Genomic DNA, 13687 nt, shown 5'->3' with positions numbered 1-13687 from the left:
ATGTGCCAAAATAATATAAATGGGAACCATTTGCACCATAGCTTGTGCCAAGCATATTTTCCAGATTTATTGCTAGGATCGACTAAATTGAACATGCATCTAACCAGGAAATGGGAGAACAAAAATAGTGGGGCATTGTTGCATTGATAACTTCAAAGCATTTTATTGTGCTTCCAAGCATTCCTTTCCTGAGTGTGCTTTTCTTTTTTTTTCCCCTCTTATTATATTATTATTATTATTGTTATTATTATATCTCGTTGTCTATATGCTTTGTTCTTTCTTTATGGTCCTACTCATTAATTTTTGTTTGGATCATCATAGTATGAACCAATTGAAATCAATAATGAGGAACATGATGACAAACCGGAGGGTGCAACAGATTTCAGTAATAAATTAATATTTATTTTGCTAGTTTGAAGAATTTATCTCTGATATATGCCCCATTTTGAAAGGGCAAAAATTTGATTGTATTGTTTTCTTGAATTGATATCTACTGAGGCATGTATGTTCTCTCTAGATGGAGAAATTTTAGCTGGAAGGTAACTTCCTCCTGTATGCCATCCTGAACTTCATGGTGATATAGCCTTCCATTCCCTTTATATGTTGCAAATTGATGAGAATTTATTTTATTAGTTTGCTAAATACATTTTAGGCTTTTCTAATTATATAGTTGCATTGTTAGTGCCTCTAAGAAGGCTAGAATTGATCTTCACAAGTAATTAATGTGCCTCTAATTATATACTTCATTTTATTATTTATTTTTTCTACATAATTAATGTGTCCTTGCATTAAAAACATATTTTTTTTTTTTTACCTTTTAACAAGTTTTGGTGGTGCTCTCCATACTTGAGCTGTCCGTAATCTCTCATATGAGTATATATTTATTTGATGAACGTGAAGTTTTTTGAATGTGGGTGCTTGCAGGTGGTGGTGAGAGTTTTGAACTTGGATTGTGATTGTTGGGCTAACTTTTTGCTGACTTTATTATTGGCAATGATTATAATTGTTAACTTTTTATTTTATTTTATTTTATTCTTGGGTTAGTTTCTCTATTTTTTGATGACTGATTCCAGTGTTTTTTTTTTTGTTGTAGGAGCATTGGCCAGTTTGTTCCTTGAAATAAGCATTGGCCCATGAATGAGTTATCCAATATTTGGATGGTTTTATTAACATTTTTTTGGGGTATGGTTTGCGGTTAAATATAAATAGGTAGGAAATGTTACAATTTTTTTATATTGTTTGTCGAATGTAAAATTGTAGCCACCTGGAAGAGGAATTAAATTTGTTTGGTTTATTTTTGGTTTATTTTCATTTATGTGCTTCTGTATAGAATCCTTGCCTTTCAGAGTTGACCTTATTTAGCTAATAATGCAATTTGACAATTGAATACTTATTTTGCAGATTTTTTTTTTTTTTTTTTTTTGAGAAGCATTATTTTGCAGATTTAGTGCAATGAAATTTATTTATATTTTTTTCTTTCTATAAATAGCAGTGCAAATTTTTTTTTTTTTGTAAAAAAAAAGGAGACAAAATGGCGTTTTTGAAAAAACGTCACTAAGTGTTGTCATATGTCAGCATTTAACTGTGACGGTTTTTTAGATAACAGATGTATGAGAATTTACGGCATTTTAAAAAACGCCGGCTAAAGTCATTAGCGACGTTTACTAAACGTCATATACCTAAGACGGCGGCCGTATCTGCGATGAAAGTTATAAACATCACTTTATCCTTTAACGGCGTTTTTAAGGCTTATAGTGGCGTTTTTTAAACGTCGCGAATTCTGAAAATTCCTGCAGTGCCATCTCCACCTCCTCTATCTCAATCTCCCTTCTAACCTCCATCTATATCACCTCCTTCATCCTAATCCCCTCCCAAACTTTACAAACAAACACAACACTAAATAACCCCACCTCCATCCTAATCCCCTCCCATCTATTTAATCCCAAAACAAACGGGGCCTTAATACTTTGTACAAGCGGAGAGGTTGTGCTAATTGAATAACTAGCAATGGATTTTCACTGACCCAAGAAAATAAAAAAATAAAAAATTATTCGTAAGGTAAACAATTTTTTAATGATTAGGTTATAGTTAAATTTACATAAATTTTAAGTTAGTTAATTAATGAGATATTTATAGATCGTTCCTACTGATCAAATTTATTTATTTATATGTTCTATTTTTTTCACTTATCAATATTTTCAAAATTATTTGGACAAAATAAGCATTTCAGAAATTATTGGTGCATTTAAAAAATATATATATACAAGACTTATAGATAATTAAATCCATCACATAAAATTAGCCTTTAATTGACCATTAATTAATTTCTAAGTCACTTCTAATGCCTCGCCCAATTATATTTTCACAATCCAACTCTACTCATCCATTCTTATCTAAAAGTAATAGCATAAAACAAATTATAATTTCTGTACCAAAATTAAAATTATAAAACTTATAGGATGGAATATATTTATTGCTCATATATGTATTTTTTTGTAATTTATTCTTTAATTTCTACCAATTAAACTGTGGCAAGTATTTCTTTTTCAGTCCTGCAAGGGACCCCGGTGGGGGTGACCCCCAACACCCCCACCCCCACCCCCACGTGTGGGGCAACAAGTGAAAGACAAAAAAAAATAAAAATAAAATATGGACCAATGAAAAAACAGTGGGGGTGGTGGGGGTCACCCCCGCTGAGGGTCTGAGGCAATTTTCTTTCTTTTTATAAACTTAAAACACACAAAATGTATATAACTTCTTTTATGTGTAAGATTAAAATTTAACAAGTATTAAACTGAATATTAGACAATTTTACCCCTCATTATTTTTCAACCATCGTTGACCAAAGGATTAAAACTAGGGGTGCTTACGTGTAGGTATTATCTAATAGGTCCTCTAGAAAAATTTGTCAGAAAAAAAGGTTACTAATTATAAGTTCTGACATTCGAATTATTTTTTTTTGCAAAAATCTTCTCTAAATCCGGGCAAGTAGTGGCACTAACATTTTTTTAGGGTGAATTACATTAACGGTTCCTATAATTTGGAGTTTGTGTCACTTTACTTTCTAATTTTTCAATTGTGATACATTTAATCCTGAATTTTGAATCTTATTTTAAATAAAGACAATTGAAAATACTATTGGATTTTTCAAGGGCAAAATCGTCAATTTGATAAAATATAAACTAATTTGACAAAAATAAATGTCCAAATAATATTTTGAATTTTTAAAAATTATTTCTGCCCACTAAAGATAAAATTATGTAAAATTAACAAATCTTTTAGACATTTATTTATTTTATCAAATTAATTTTTATTATGTGTTTGGATGATAATCATGTAATGGGTGATTGTTTATGTTTTCATTAAATTAGTTTTTATTTTTTTAAAAGTCAAATATAGCTACAACCTTGATATCATTATTAAACCAATCTATTAAATTAAAAAATTCAAAACTAAAAACATTTCATATATTAAATATATTGATTACATATTAAAAGCTTAACAACTACCCATTACATGATCATCCAAACATATAATAAAAATTAATTTAGTAAAATAAATAAATAAATAAGGGTGAATTACATTAATGGTCCCTATAGTTTGGGACTTGTGTCATTTTCGTTCCTGACTTTTCTATTGTGACACATTTGACCTTGAATTTTGAATTTTGTTCTAAATAAAGACAATTGTAAATACTATTAGATTTTTCAAGGGCAAAATCATCAATTTGATAAAATATAAATTAATTTGACAAAAATAAATGTCAAGAAATTATTTTTGAATTTTAAAAAATTATTTCTAGCGACTAAAGATAAAATTATATAAAATTGATAATTTTTTTAGACATTTATTTATTTTTTTACCAAATTAATTTTTATTATGTATTTGGACGATGATCATGTAAAATTAATTTTTAAAAATTAACCATGTAATTTTTATTAATTTTTATCAATTTTACATAATTTTATTTTTGGTGGGTAGAAATAATTTTTTAAAAAATTTAAAATATTTTTGATATTTATTTTTGTCAAATTAGTTTATATTTTATCAAATTGACAATTTTGCCCTTAAAATTAAGTAATGGTATGTTCAATTGTCCTTATTTGGAATAAGATTCAAAATTCAAGGTCAAATGTGTCACAATTGAAAAGTCAGGGACTAAAGTGACACAAGTCCCAAACTATAGGGACTATTAGTGTAATTTGCCCAATAAATAAATGTCTAAAAGATAAATTAATTTTACATAATTTTATCTTTGATGGGTAGAAATAATTTTTAAAAATTTTGTCATTTGTTTTGTCAAAATAGTTTATATTTTATCAAATTGATTTTGTCCTTGAAACTAAGTAATGATATGTTCAATTGTCCTCATTTGGAACAAAATTAAAATTCAGGATTAAATGTATTATAATTGAAAAGTTAAGTATCAAAGTGACATAAGTTCCAAACTATATGGACGATTAGTGTAATTCACCTTTTTATTTTTTTATTTTTTAATATGAATCACTTAGCCGATGTGAATATATTGGCCTTCTATTCTTTTTTTAAAAATACTTATTTAAAAAAAATAAAATTGAAAATAAACGAAAACCTAAAACAATTGAATTGTTGTATTATGCTTTGAATGCCAATTGTGCCCATTTTCCTAATTAAGAAAGGCAAACGAGTGTTACGAAAGAGCAAATTTAAGTGAACAGATTTATAGAATAGACACGCCACGTGTAGGACTTATTCTCCATCTCACATATATATTCCATTCTATAAGACCATCTCCAACGCTTAACCAAAATTGATATCAGATTTAAATTTTGATGAAAAATGTTCTTTTCCATGCTCCAATCGTTGCATCAGATGAGTATCAAAATGAGAAATCAGCAAAAAAAATATCAAACTGAAAACAAGTTCTGTATTTTACCAAATCACTGTTACGGACCGTTGAAGGAGATACATCGGTTGCCCGGCCGGTTGCCCGGCCGGTTGACCAACCGGTCAACCGGTTCATGAGATTAGGCGACGGGTTTGGACTGTGAGTGGTTTGAACTGGCTGAACTGGGTTTGAACTGGTCCGTGGCCTGGGGAACCGGTCAACCGGCCGGTTGACCGGCTGGTTGACCATCCGGTCGCCCGGTCTACGCATCCTACAGGTATGGTTTGAACAGGTTTGGTTTGACAGGTTTGGTTTTAACAGGTAGAATTGTGGACTTGGAATAATTTCAAATAATTTGAATAAATGATATAAATTTTAATTTCATTGAAAATATAATTCAAATTGTTATCTTTTTTATATAAATATTTTAAAATTAGTGGTTTCAGTAAATTTACCGTTGAATGGACAGAGTCTTTGATAATTTGCCGCTCATATACATCTTTTAAAAAGTAGCCGTTTTAATAAATTTACCGTTGCATCAACAGAGTTTTTTTAAAATTTACCGTTGATAATGTGTGCTATAAAATATATCAGTTTTGTATATCAAGATGACAGAGTCTTTTATTTTGAGAAGAGCATTATATTGTATGTTGTGAATTTTGTTTCTTCTGTGATTTTTCTCCATTGAAACTTTAATTTATATTGTATATCATTCTAATATTTTTTACTATTTTACATATTGTATGTACTGTATTTTTTTTAAGTGATGGAAGATTTCCAAATGTTTGAAGAATCACAAATGTTTCAGCACAACACTGATATTAATTTTATGTCGGAAACTTCGCGAGAACAGAACACGCAGAGCAGTGATAATCATTTCATTTCAGAAACTTCTCGTGTTTCTCGTGGTAAAGCATTTACAATTATAGAAGATGAAACTTTATGTAGATCTTGGTTAGCAGTCTCTCAAGATCCCATTACTGGTAATAGTCAGACTATGGTTATATTTTGGGAACGAGTACTTGTTAATTTTAATTCACAATTGAGTGGTGAATCAAATCGAAACCGTATTTCTTTGTCGCACCGTTGGTCTGCCATGCAAAAGGCAATTAATAAATTCTGTGGTTTTCTTGAACAAATTCAACTGAGGCAACAAAGTGGAACAACTGAGGCAGACATGGTAACATTTATTTGTGTTATTAAATATCAAATTTCTTCTGTAAACATGTATTTGTTATTAAAATTGTTGTAATTTTTTCTTGTAGGTCGCTGAAGCAAAGCGGATGTATCATGTAATACAGAAAAAACACTTCACATTTGATACATGTTGGGATATTTTGCGCCGAAGTTGTAAGTGGGATGAATTTCGAACACAATCCAAAAAGAGTACGCAACATGCTTTTCCATGTTCTAATCCACCATCTGGAGAATCTGATGCATTTCAATCAAACCAGAATAATGTTCTGCACGAAGAACCATCTAATCCATCAACACGACCAATTGGTACTAAAGCAGCGAAAGAGAAGTTGAAGAATCAAACAACCCGCGATAGTAGATTTGATGAAATGGCTGCCAACCAATCCAAAATGATTGAAGTGTTATCAACTATTTCTGCTAGAACTATTGAGCGAGATGAACAAAAGGCGATCGACCGTAACCAGAAAGCTGCAGACCGTCGAAGAAGGGCCGAAGATAGGGAGGAACAACTAAAACTCCTATCTATGATGAATGAAAGAGAACAACGAAATGAAGATCATAAAATAATGTCAATGGACATGACAAATTTAAATCCAATGCAAAGGGCGTACTACGAAGATCTTCAACGACAGATTTTATTTCGAACAACTAATAGGTTACCTTGAAAGGTTCTGTATTTATTGGTTTCATGTATTGGTGTCATCTATTGGAAAAGGAAAAGGAAAAACTGTGTACAATTATATGAAATGTGTCACTTGCGTTTTCTATATATGTAAAATGACAAATTAATTAATTTGTGCTCAGTTTTTGTTTGTTGAGATGGTTGCGATCTATTCTCTACTGCTTCTTTGGATACCATATTGATTGGTAAAAACAAAACACACCAATTGCTAAGTACTTATCATGAATCTAATTCTTCTTCATGAATATGTCGAAAACTTTCATACAAATTTAAGTAATGAGAAACATTAATAACATATTACACATTATGGTATGAGTGAAGGTCGAAAAGATGGTGCTAAAGTAATACCCAAGCAAGTTCATTTTATATCACATAATATTACAAAATCAGTACATTCATAAAAGAAATTTACCTAACAAAAGGTTGTGAAAATAATACAAGACAAAACAATGGATTAACATTGTGGCACACCGATCAGCAGTCATTATCTGGTTGTGGTGGAGGAGGGAAGTAGTGATGGTATATGTCATTTACACGATGCTCAATTCTATCAATGCGATTGTTTGCCATGTCATGACGTCTTCCAATGTCCAAACGAAACTCACCAAATTGTTCAATTAATGAGTTCTGTGCAGTGGCAAATGTCTCAAACTGAGTACCCAACGAATTTACCTGATTAGCCATTTGATGTTCCCATTCAACGCGTTGATTATAACGTTGTTCTTGTATGGCCAAAAAATCAGTCCAATATTGAGGTGGTTCAGTTGATGGCATCACATTGACAGGAGGATCTTGTCGAGCATCATCTGGTGGGACTTCATCCTCTGAATCTTCTGCAGCATTATCATTTCCCATTAAATTGGTGGCTGCACCAGCACGATTCACAGTATATAGCGTAATGGGTGAACGTATTTTGATCTCCATTTCATTTGCAAGATGAATCTTAAAATATTTGAAAATTTTTGTCAAGAGCGCCCCAAACAGTAATGACCGGCCCATTTCTTGATTTGCCAGCACCATTTCTTTCATAATTATGTAAGCCACATCTAACTTCTGCCCAACCTCAAAACAGTATAACAAATAGGCATTAAAATATGGGACCGCATCATGATGTCCTTTTTTCGGAGTGACATTTTCTACAATCCACCGGTGGAGGATGCGAAGATAAGATTTTAAATGTCTTGCTTGTAGACTAGTTCCAGTAAATCTGTTCTGACATATAGTAGTATATACATCAGAACCATTACCGACAATATTAACTAACTCAGCCTCAGTCTGAAAATAGGTATTTTCTTCACCTACCTCAACTCCAATAATGCGTGCCAAAGTAGGAACATCAAACTGTACACCCTTTCCTTTCACATATGAGATAAGAGTAAAATTTCCATCTTCTTCGTGAGTAACTCTTAGGTGAACATAAAAAAGGGATACTAGCCGTGGATATACCTTTTGGGGTAAATTAATTAAATTTAGCCATCCCATTGATTCAAGTTTACTAACTAGTAGTGCATCATATTGAGGTGGCAGATTGACCCTCCTCCCTGTTACAATAGGTCGGCTTGAGAAATTTTGAAAGGCTAGTTCATGACTTTCACTGAGAAATTCATCTGTAGGATATGACTGATTTTGAGGCTGCTGTTGTTCGCGTCGGTGAGGGTTAGAACTTTCACTAGCTTCTGTTCTCACTCTTTTAGTTCTAGGCATGATGTAAATATCTGTTGAATTTTAATAAAAATGTGCTGTAATGAACTAATGAACATAAACACTGTCTTTTAAAATGCTCACTGTAAACATGAACTTAGAATTAAAATGTAGACATATATTTTTAATGAAGCATGGCCACTGAAAATTTAAGAACATAGTAATGTACTATAAAAGCATGCAGACTCTCTATTCAGTACATAACAAATGAATGTAACATCAAGTACAAATCAAAATATTGTTCTGTAGTGCAGGTTTTAATAAACTATTTTCATTTTAAAAACATTAAAGTAACATGAAGAAAAAATCAAAATGTTGATCTGTAGTTGAGGTTTTAATAAACTAATGTCATTTAAAAAACATTAAACTCAACTCTTGTTCTGTTCTGTGGTTGAGGTTGAAATGAACTACATTAATTTTGAAGACATGAAAATCAAAATGTTGATCTGTAGTTGAGGTTTTAATAAACTAATGTCATTTAAAAAACATTAAACTCAACTCTTGTTCTGTTCTGTGGTTGAGGTTGAAATGAACTACATTAATTTTGAAGACATGAAAAGCAAAATGTTCATCTGTAGTTGAGTTTTTAATAAACTAATGTCATTTAAAAAACATTAAACTCAACTCTTGTTCTGTGGTTAAGTTTCAAGACATGAAAGTAAAAAACATTCATTTTCAAACATGAAAGGTTTTAATAAATTACATCTATTTTGAAAACAAGAAAGTAACATGAAGTGAAACTTAAACAACATAAATTTAGCAAACATGAAAGTAACATATAGTGAAATTATGTTCCTGTCTTCTGTAAACCAGTTGAAGAAACCAGTTGAAGAATTGAGTGGCATGCACACTGGAACAAAAAAAAAAAAAAAAAAATTGGAAGGGCCGGTTGACCAACCGGTTGCCCAACCGGTTGCCCGGTGACTCACCTTGGTCAATAATGCTGCCTGTTTGTTCTGTGGTTGATGATCTGCCTGTTTGTTCCGACCAATTGTTCTGTGGTTGATGATCTGCCTGTTTGTTCTGTGGTTCATGATCTGCCTTGTTTTCAAGAATTGATTGGCATGCACACTGAAACCAGTTGAAGAATTGAGTGGCATGCAAAATCTTGATCTGCCTTGTTTTCAATATCTGCCTTGTTCCTCTGTTCCTACTGATGCTGCTTTCCTGATGATGGAGATTCACACTTCAAAATGTAGAGTGTTCCTACTGATGCTGCTTTCGTGATGATGGAGATTCACACTTGAAAATGATGGTGATGGCAATGTTCAGATGATATAGATGATATAGAGGATGGTAGGTGGTTCAATTGATAGCTTCTGAATGGTAGGTGGTTGAATAAATGATTTTATATCATGTAGTTCAATGTGTGTAGGGTCAATGTTGAATGTGGCAGAAAAGTAGGTTGAATGCATCAACATCAAACTCATTTACGGATGGCACAAATAATTGATGCCACAAATAATGCAGGACAAATTTATGGAATGGCACAAATTATTGATGCCACAAATAATGTATGGCATAAATACATTGAATAATGCACACATAATGTATGCATTGAATAATGAAAATGCATTGAATTGAAAATAAATATACATACAAATACATTATTGAAGATAAATACATTATTGAAAATAAATACACAAATACATACAAATACATTATTGAAAATAAATATACATACAAATACATTGCATATACATACTGAAATGCACACATAATGTACAATTATAAATATTGAAGATAAATCCTTACAAAAAAAATTATTAGAATGCACCCTTACTTAATTGAATGCTTCATTTGATGAAAAAATTGAATGCTCCAATCCTCACTTCTTAAAAATGCCAAACCCTTAATCATCAACTATTTTTAAAAATTCCAAACCTATTCCCAAAAGTTTGAGAATCACGAATTTGGTAAGAAGCTTTTTTTTTGCCTTGATTTGATGAAACAAATGTAAAAGTTTGATGTAGATTGGAGGTGATTTTTACTAAATTTGTCATCAAATTTTAATTTGATAAAAGATTGAAGATTCTTAGGAAATGTGTGATTCACTGTTTAAGGATGGAAGGGAATCAATGAGTAATGGTAGGAATATAAATACAAAACACGAGACAGATATGTCTCATATGAAATGTGATGTACATGATATGAGATCCACATATAATACTCATTTCATGTAAAACATATATGTCATATTTTATATTTCATATTTGTGTTCCTACACTTATTGGGGAATCAATAGTGAACCAAACTTGCAACTCCAAAACAGAATTATAGAACTCCAAAACTTAGCAGTCATACTGAAATAAATCATTTTGATGATTGTTATAAATTGAACAGAGAACAATTATGAATATTGAAGATTGGATCACCACAATAGCACATGTAATCACATAACTTCTGCGTTACTTGGTTAATATAGTACATCATAATGAAGATTACAAACAAGACAACCTTCTATTTCTTTACTAAACAAACTTACAAAATATATCTGTGGTGAATCTAGTTTTCACCGCGAAGATGCCACATATGTTCTATTAAATCATTACGGAGGGCATGATATGCATTTTTATCCCTAATACCTAAATGACGAGACAAAAATGATTCAAAGTCATTGGTAGGAGTAGAGGAAAGTTGCACTGGTGTGTTGGTAGATGACATTTCATAATCAAAATCAAGGTGCTCCTCCCTCTCATCTTCAACAATCATATTGTGTAATATAATGCAAGTCTTCATTATGTTGGCAAGCATTTTTGGATCCCAAAAACGTACAGCACCACCTATAATTGCGAATCGAGATTGGAGGACTCCGAATGCCCGCTCGACATCTTTCCTAGCAGACTCTTGCATCATTGCAAAATGTTGTCTCTTTGCTCATTGGGGAGAAGAAATTGTTTGAACCAGTGTTGCCCATTGCGGGTATATACCATCAGCAAGGTAATAACCCATATCGTAACTATGTCCATTAACAGTATAGTGGACAGAGGGAGCCTTACCTTGGGCAAGATCAGAAAACAAAGGTGACCGGTCTAATACATTCAAGTCATTGTGTGACCCAGGCATTCCAAAAAATGCATGCCAAATCCATAAGTCATAAGAAGCTACTGCTTCAAGAATGATGGTTGGCTTTTTTTGATGGCCTACGTATTGACCTTGCCATGCTTTTGGACAATTTTTCCACTCCCAATGCATGCAATCTAAACTTCCCAACATACCCGGAAACCCCCGAACCTCGCCAATAGCAAGTAACCTAGCAATGTCAGTTGGTGTCGGAGATCTCAGATATTCTACTCCAAAGATTTCAATGACTGAGTAACAAAATTGTTGCAAACTTTGAATGACAGTGCTTTCCCCAATACGTATGTAATCATCAACTGCATCTGCTGCAACACCGTATGATAATATTCTCATCGCTGAAGTCATTTTTTGTAGGGCAGATAATCCAAGTACACGAGCTGCATCTTGTTTTTGAATAAAATATGGATTCTGTGCTTCGATTGCATTCAAAATTCGCAAATACAAAGGACGACGCATTCGAAAACGTCTCCGAAATATTGTAGGTGAATACACTGGATTTACAGCAAAATAATCTGCAAATAATCTGTCATGACCTTGCCTTCTATCTCTGCGTATATACTTGTGACCTACAATAGAACCCCCGATTTTCTTTGAGCTATCACTTGACTTAAGAATCTGAACCATACTACTGGTATTCTGCTCATAAGCTGCTAAAAGTGTAATCATATATTCATCATCAGACTCCTCATCAGAGGAGGAGGAAGAAGAAGAGGATGAAAATGAAGTAAATATTATGGATTTCAAAGTATCCATTACCCTCTGTTTTTGTTTAAGATATGATTCTTGTGTAGTTGTGTAAGATATGATCCTTGTCTGGCATATAAATAATAAGTAAACCAATGGAGGGAAAAAGAAATAGCAAAATAATTAGGAACAGAAACGGAGGGAAATCAAAAAAGAAAAAAAAAAAAAATTAAAGATGACCGGTCGACCGGCCGGTTGACCGGCCGGTCAACCAACCGGTCGCCCCTACCGGTTCACATCCGTCAGTTTACTTGGTCGGTTCAAACAGTTCAGTTGTTGGTTCAGAAAGGTTTTTTAAAAAAAAAAAATTTTTCACTACTCGGTCGACCGGTCCGGTCGACCATCAGGTCGACCATCCGGTTGTCCTGACTGAAATTTGATGAAGCTGAAGCGTTGGAGTGTGAAGTATCAAATTCAGGAAATGATAATTTTTTAACTCAAATTTGGTGAAATATTAGGTTAACCGTTGGAGATGCTCTAAGGTAGGTTTTTTTGGACGGACTGAATAGAGGGATTGTAATTTATTAAATTGTTAGTTTTGCGATATATTGTCCTCAGACTATTTGGTTAGATTAGATTTATATCTTATGTTTGTTTAGTCATGGGATTAGATGTTTAGATTGAACTATTTGTAGTGAATTTAATGTTTAGTTGGACGGACTGAATAAGAATAAATGTTCAAAAATCTATTTTACCCTTGGAATTTATAATTTTTATTTAATATATAATTTTAAATTTGTAATCTATAATTTATATTTTATAATTTAACAACATTAAAAAATTTTAATTTATAAGGCCATAATTTTAATTTATTACTTTCAATTAAATTAAATTTATAATTTATATTTTTTGTTTAATATATAATTTTAAATTAAAAAAACTAAAAAAATAATTTTATTTAATATAAATTTATTTTTTTAACAACACTACAAAAATTATAAAGCCATAATTTTTAATTTTTAATTTATAATTAAATTAAATTTATAATTTATAATTTTTATTTAATATATAATTTTAAATTAAAAACACTAAAAAAATAATTTATAAATGTTCAAAAGACTATTTTACCCCTTTTCAATTATTTTTTAACTAATAACATGAGGGTAAAATAAACATTTCACACATTAGTCCCATGGGATATCAATCCCATAGAAATAATCCAACCCCACCTAGGATATAAAATTCCTCATATGAGAAACTAATAGTCCAGAGGGACTTTTAATCCGGAACAAAAAAATTAAACCAAATAATAGACTATTAATCTGAATAGACTAAAATCCAATCTCATAAAATAATCCTTCAAAACAAATTCACTCTAAAAATCTAGTGTTCAAAGCAGAATTGTATAATTAATGATATACTTCGTAACAAAAAGTTAGTGGGCTTTTATTTTGGAATTAGCTTGACTGGTGTAG

At 31.5% G+C, this 13687-nt stretch overlaps 3 protein-coding genes across 3 annotated transcripts; 1 reads left to right on the top strand and 2 right to left on the bottom strand.

The window, feature by feature from the left end:
• The first annotated feature begins 4882 nt into the window (after nt 1-4882).
• LOC145819499 (uncharacterized) lies at nt 4883-6944 on the top strand. The gene is made up of 2 exons (XM_082913491.1): nt 4883-6047; nt 6133-6944. The coding sequence occupies exons 1-2, from the start codon at nt 5634-5636 to the stop codon at nt 6727-6729; spliced, it is 1011 nt and encodes a 336-aa protein (XP_082769617.1). The 5' UTR covers nt 4883-5633; the 3' UTR covers nt 6730-6944.
• A 133-nt stretch (nt 6945-7077) lies between these two features.
• Nucleotides 7078-9695, bottom strand: LOC145819498 (uncharacterized). The gene is made up of 2 exons (XM_082913490.1): nt 9377-9695; nt 7078-8461 (listed from the first exon to the last, which is right to left on the bottom strand). Exon 2 carries the CDS (start codon nt 8448-8450, stop codon nt 7221-7223), a length of 1230 nt encoding a protein of 409 aa, XP_082769616.1. The 5' UTR covers nt 8451-8461; nt 9377-9695; the 3' UTR covers nt 7078-7220.
• A 1369-nt stretch (nt 9696-11064) lies between these two features.
• On the bottom strand, nt 11065-12490 carry LOC145819496 (uncharacterized). The gene has a single exon (XM_082913489.1). It carries the CDS (start codon nt 12279-12281, stop codon nt 11325-11327), a length of 957 nt encoding a protein of 318 aa, XP_082769615.1. The 5' UTR covers nt 12282-12490; the 3' UTR covers nt 11065-11324.
• Nucleotides 12491-13687: the final 1197 nt, after the last annotated feature.

The sequence above is a fragment of the Camellia sinensis genome, chromosome 2 (assembly GCF_055761805.1).
Source record: "Camellia sinensis isolate YWXY chromosome 2, ASM5576180v1, whole genome shotgun sequence".
NCBI classification, from domain to species: domain Eukaryota; kingdom Viridiplantae; phylum Streptophyta; class Magnoliopsida; order Ericales; family Theaceae; genus Camellia; species Camellia sinensis.
Note: the sequence above shows the minus strand (reverse complement) of the source record. Positions and strands in the feature narration are given on the sequence as shown.

Coding starts and splice junctions, on each gene's coding strand:
- LOC145819499 (XM_082913491.1), top strand. CDS start 5,634: ATGGAAGATTTCCAAATGTTTGAAGAATCACAAATGTTTCAGCACAAC. Junction 6,048..6,132: donor GAACAACTGAGGCAGACATG/GTAACATTTATT, acceptor TTTTTCTTGTAG/GTCGCTGAAGCAAAGCGGAT.
- LOC145819498 (XM_082913490.1), bottom strand. CDS start 8,450: ATGCCTAGAACTAAAAGAGTGAGAACAGAAGCTAGTGAAAGTTCTAAC.
- LOC145819496 (XM_082913489.1), bottom strand. CDS start 12,281: ATGGATACTTTGAAATCCATAATATTTACTTCATTTTCATCCTCTTCT.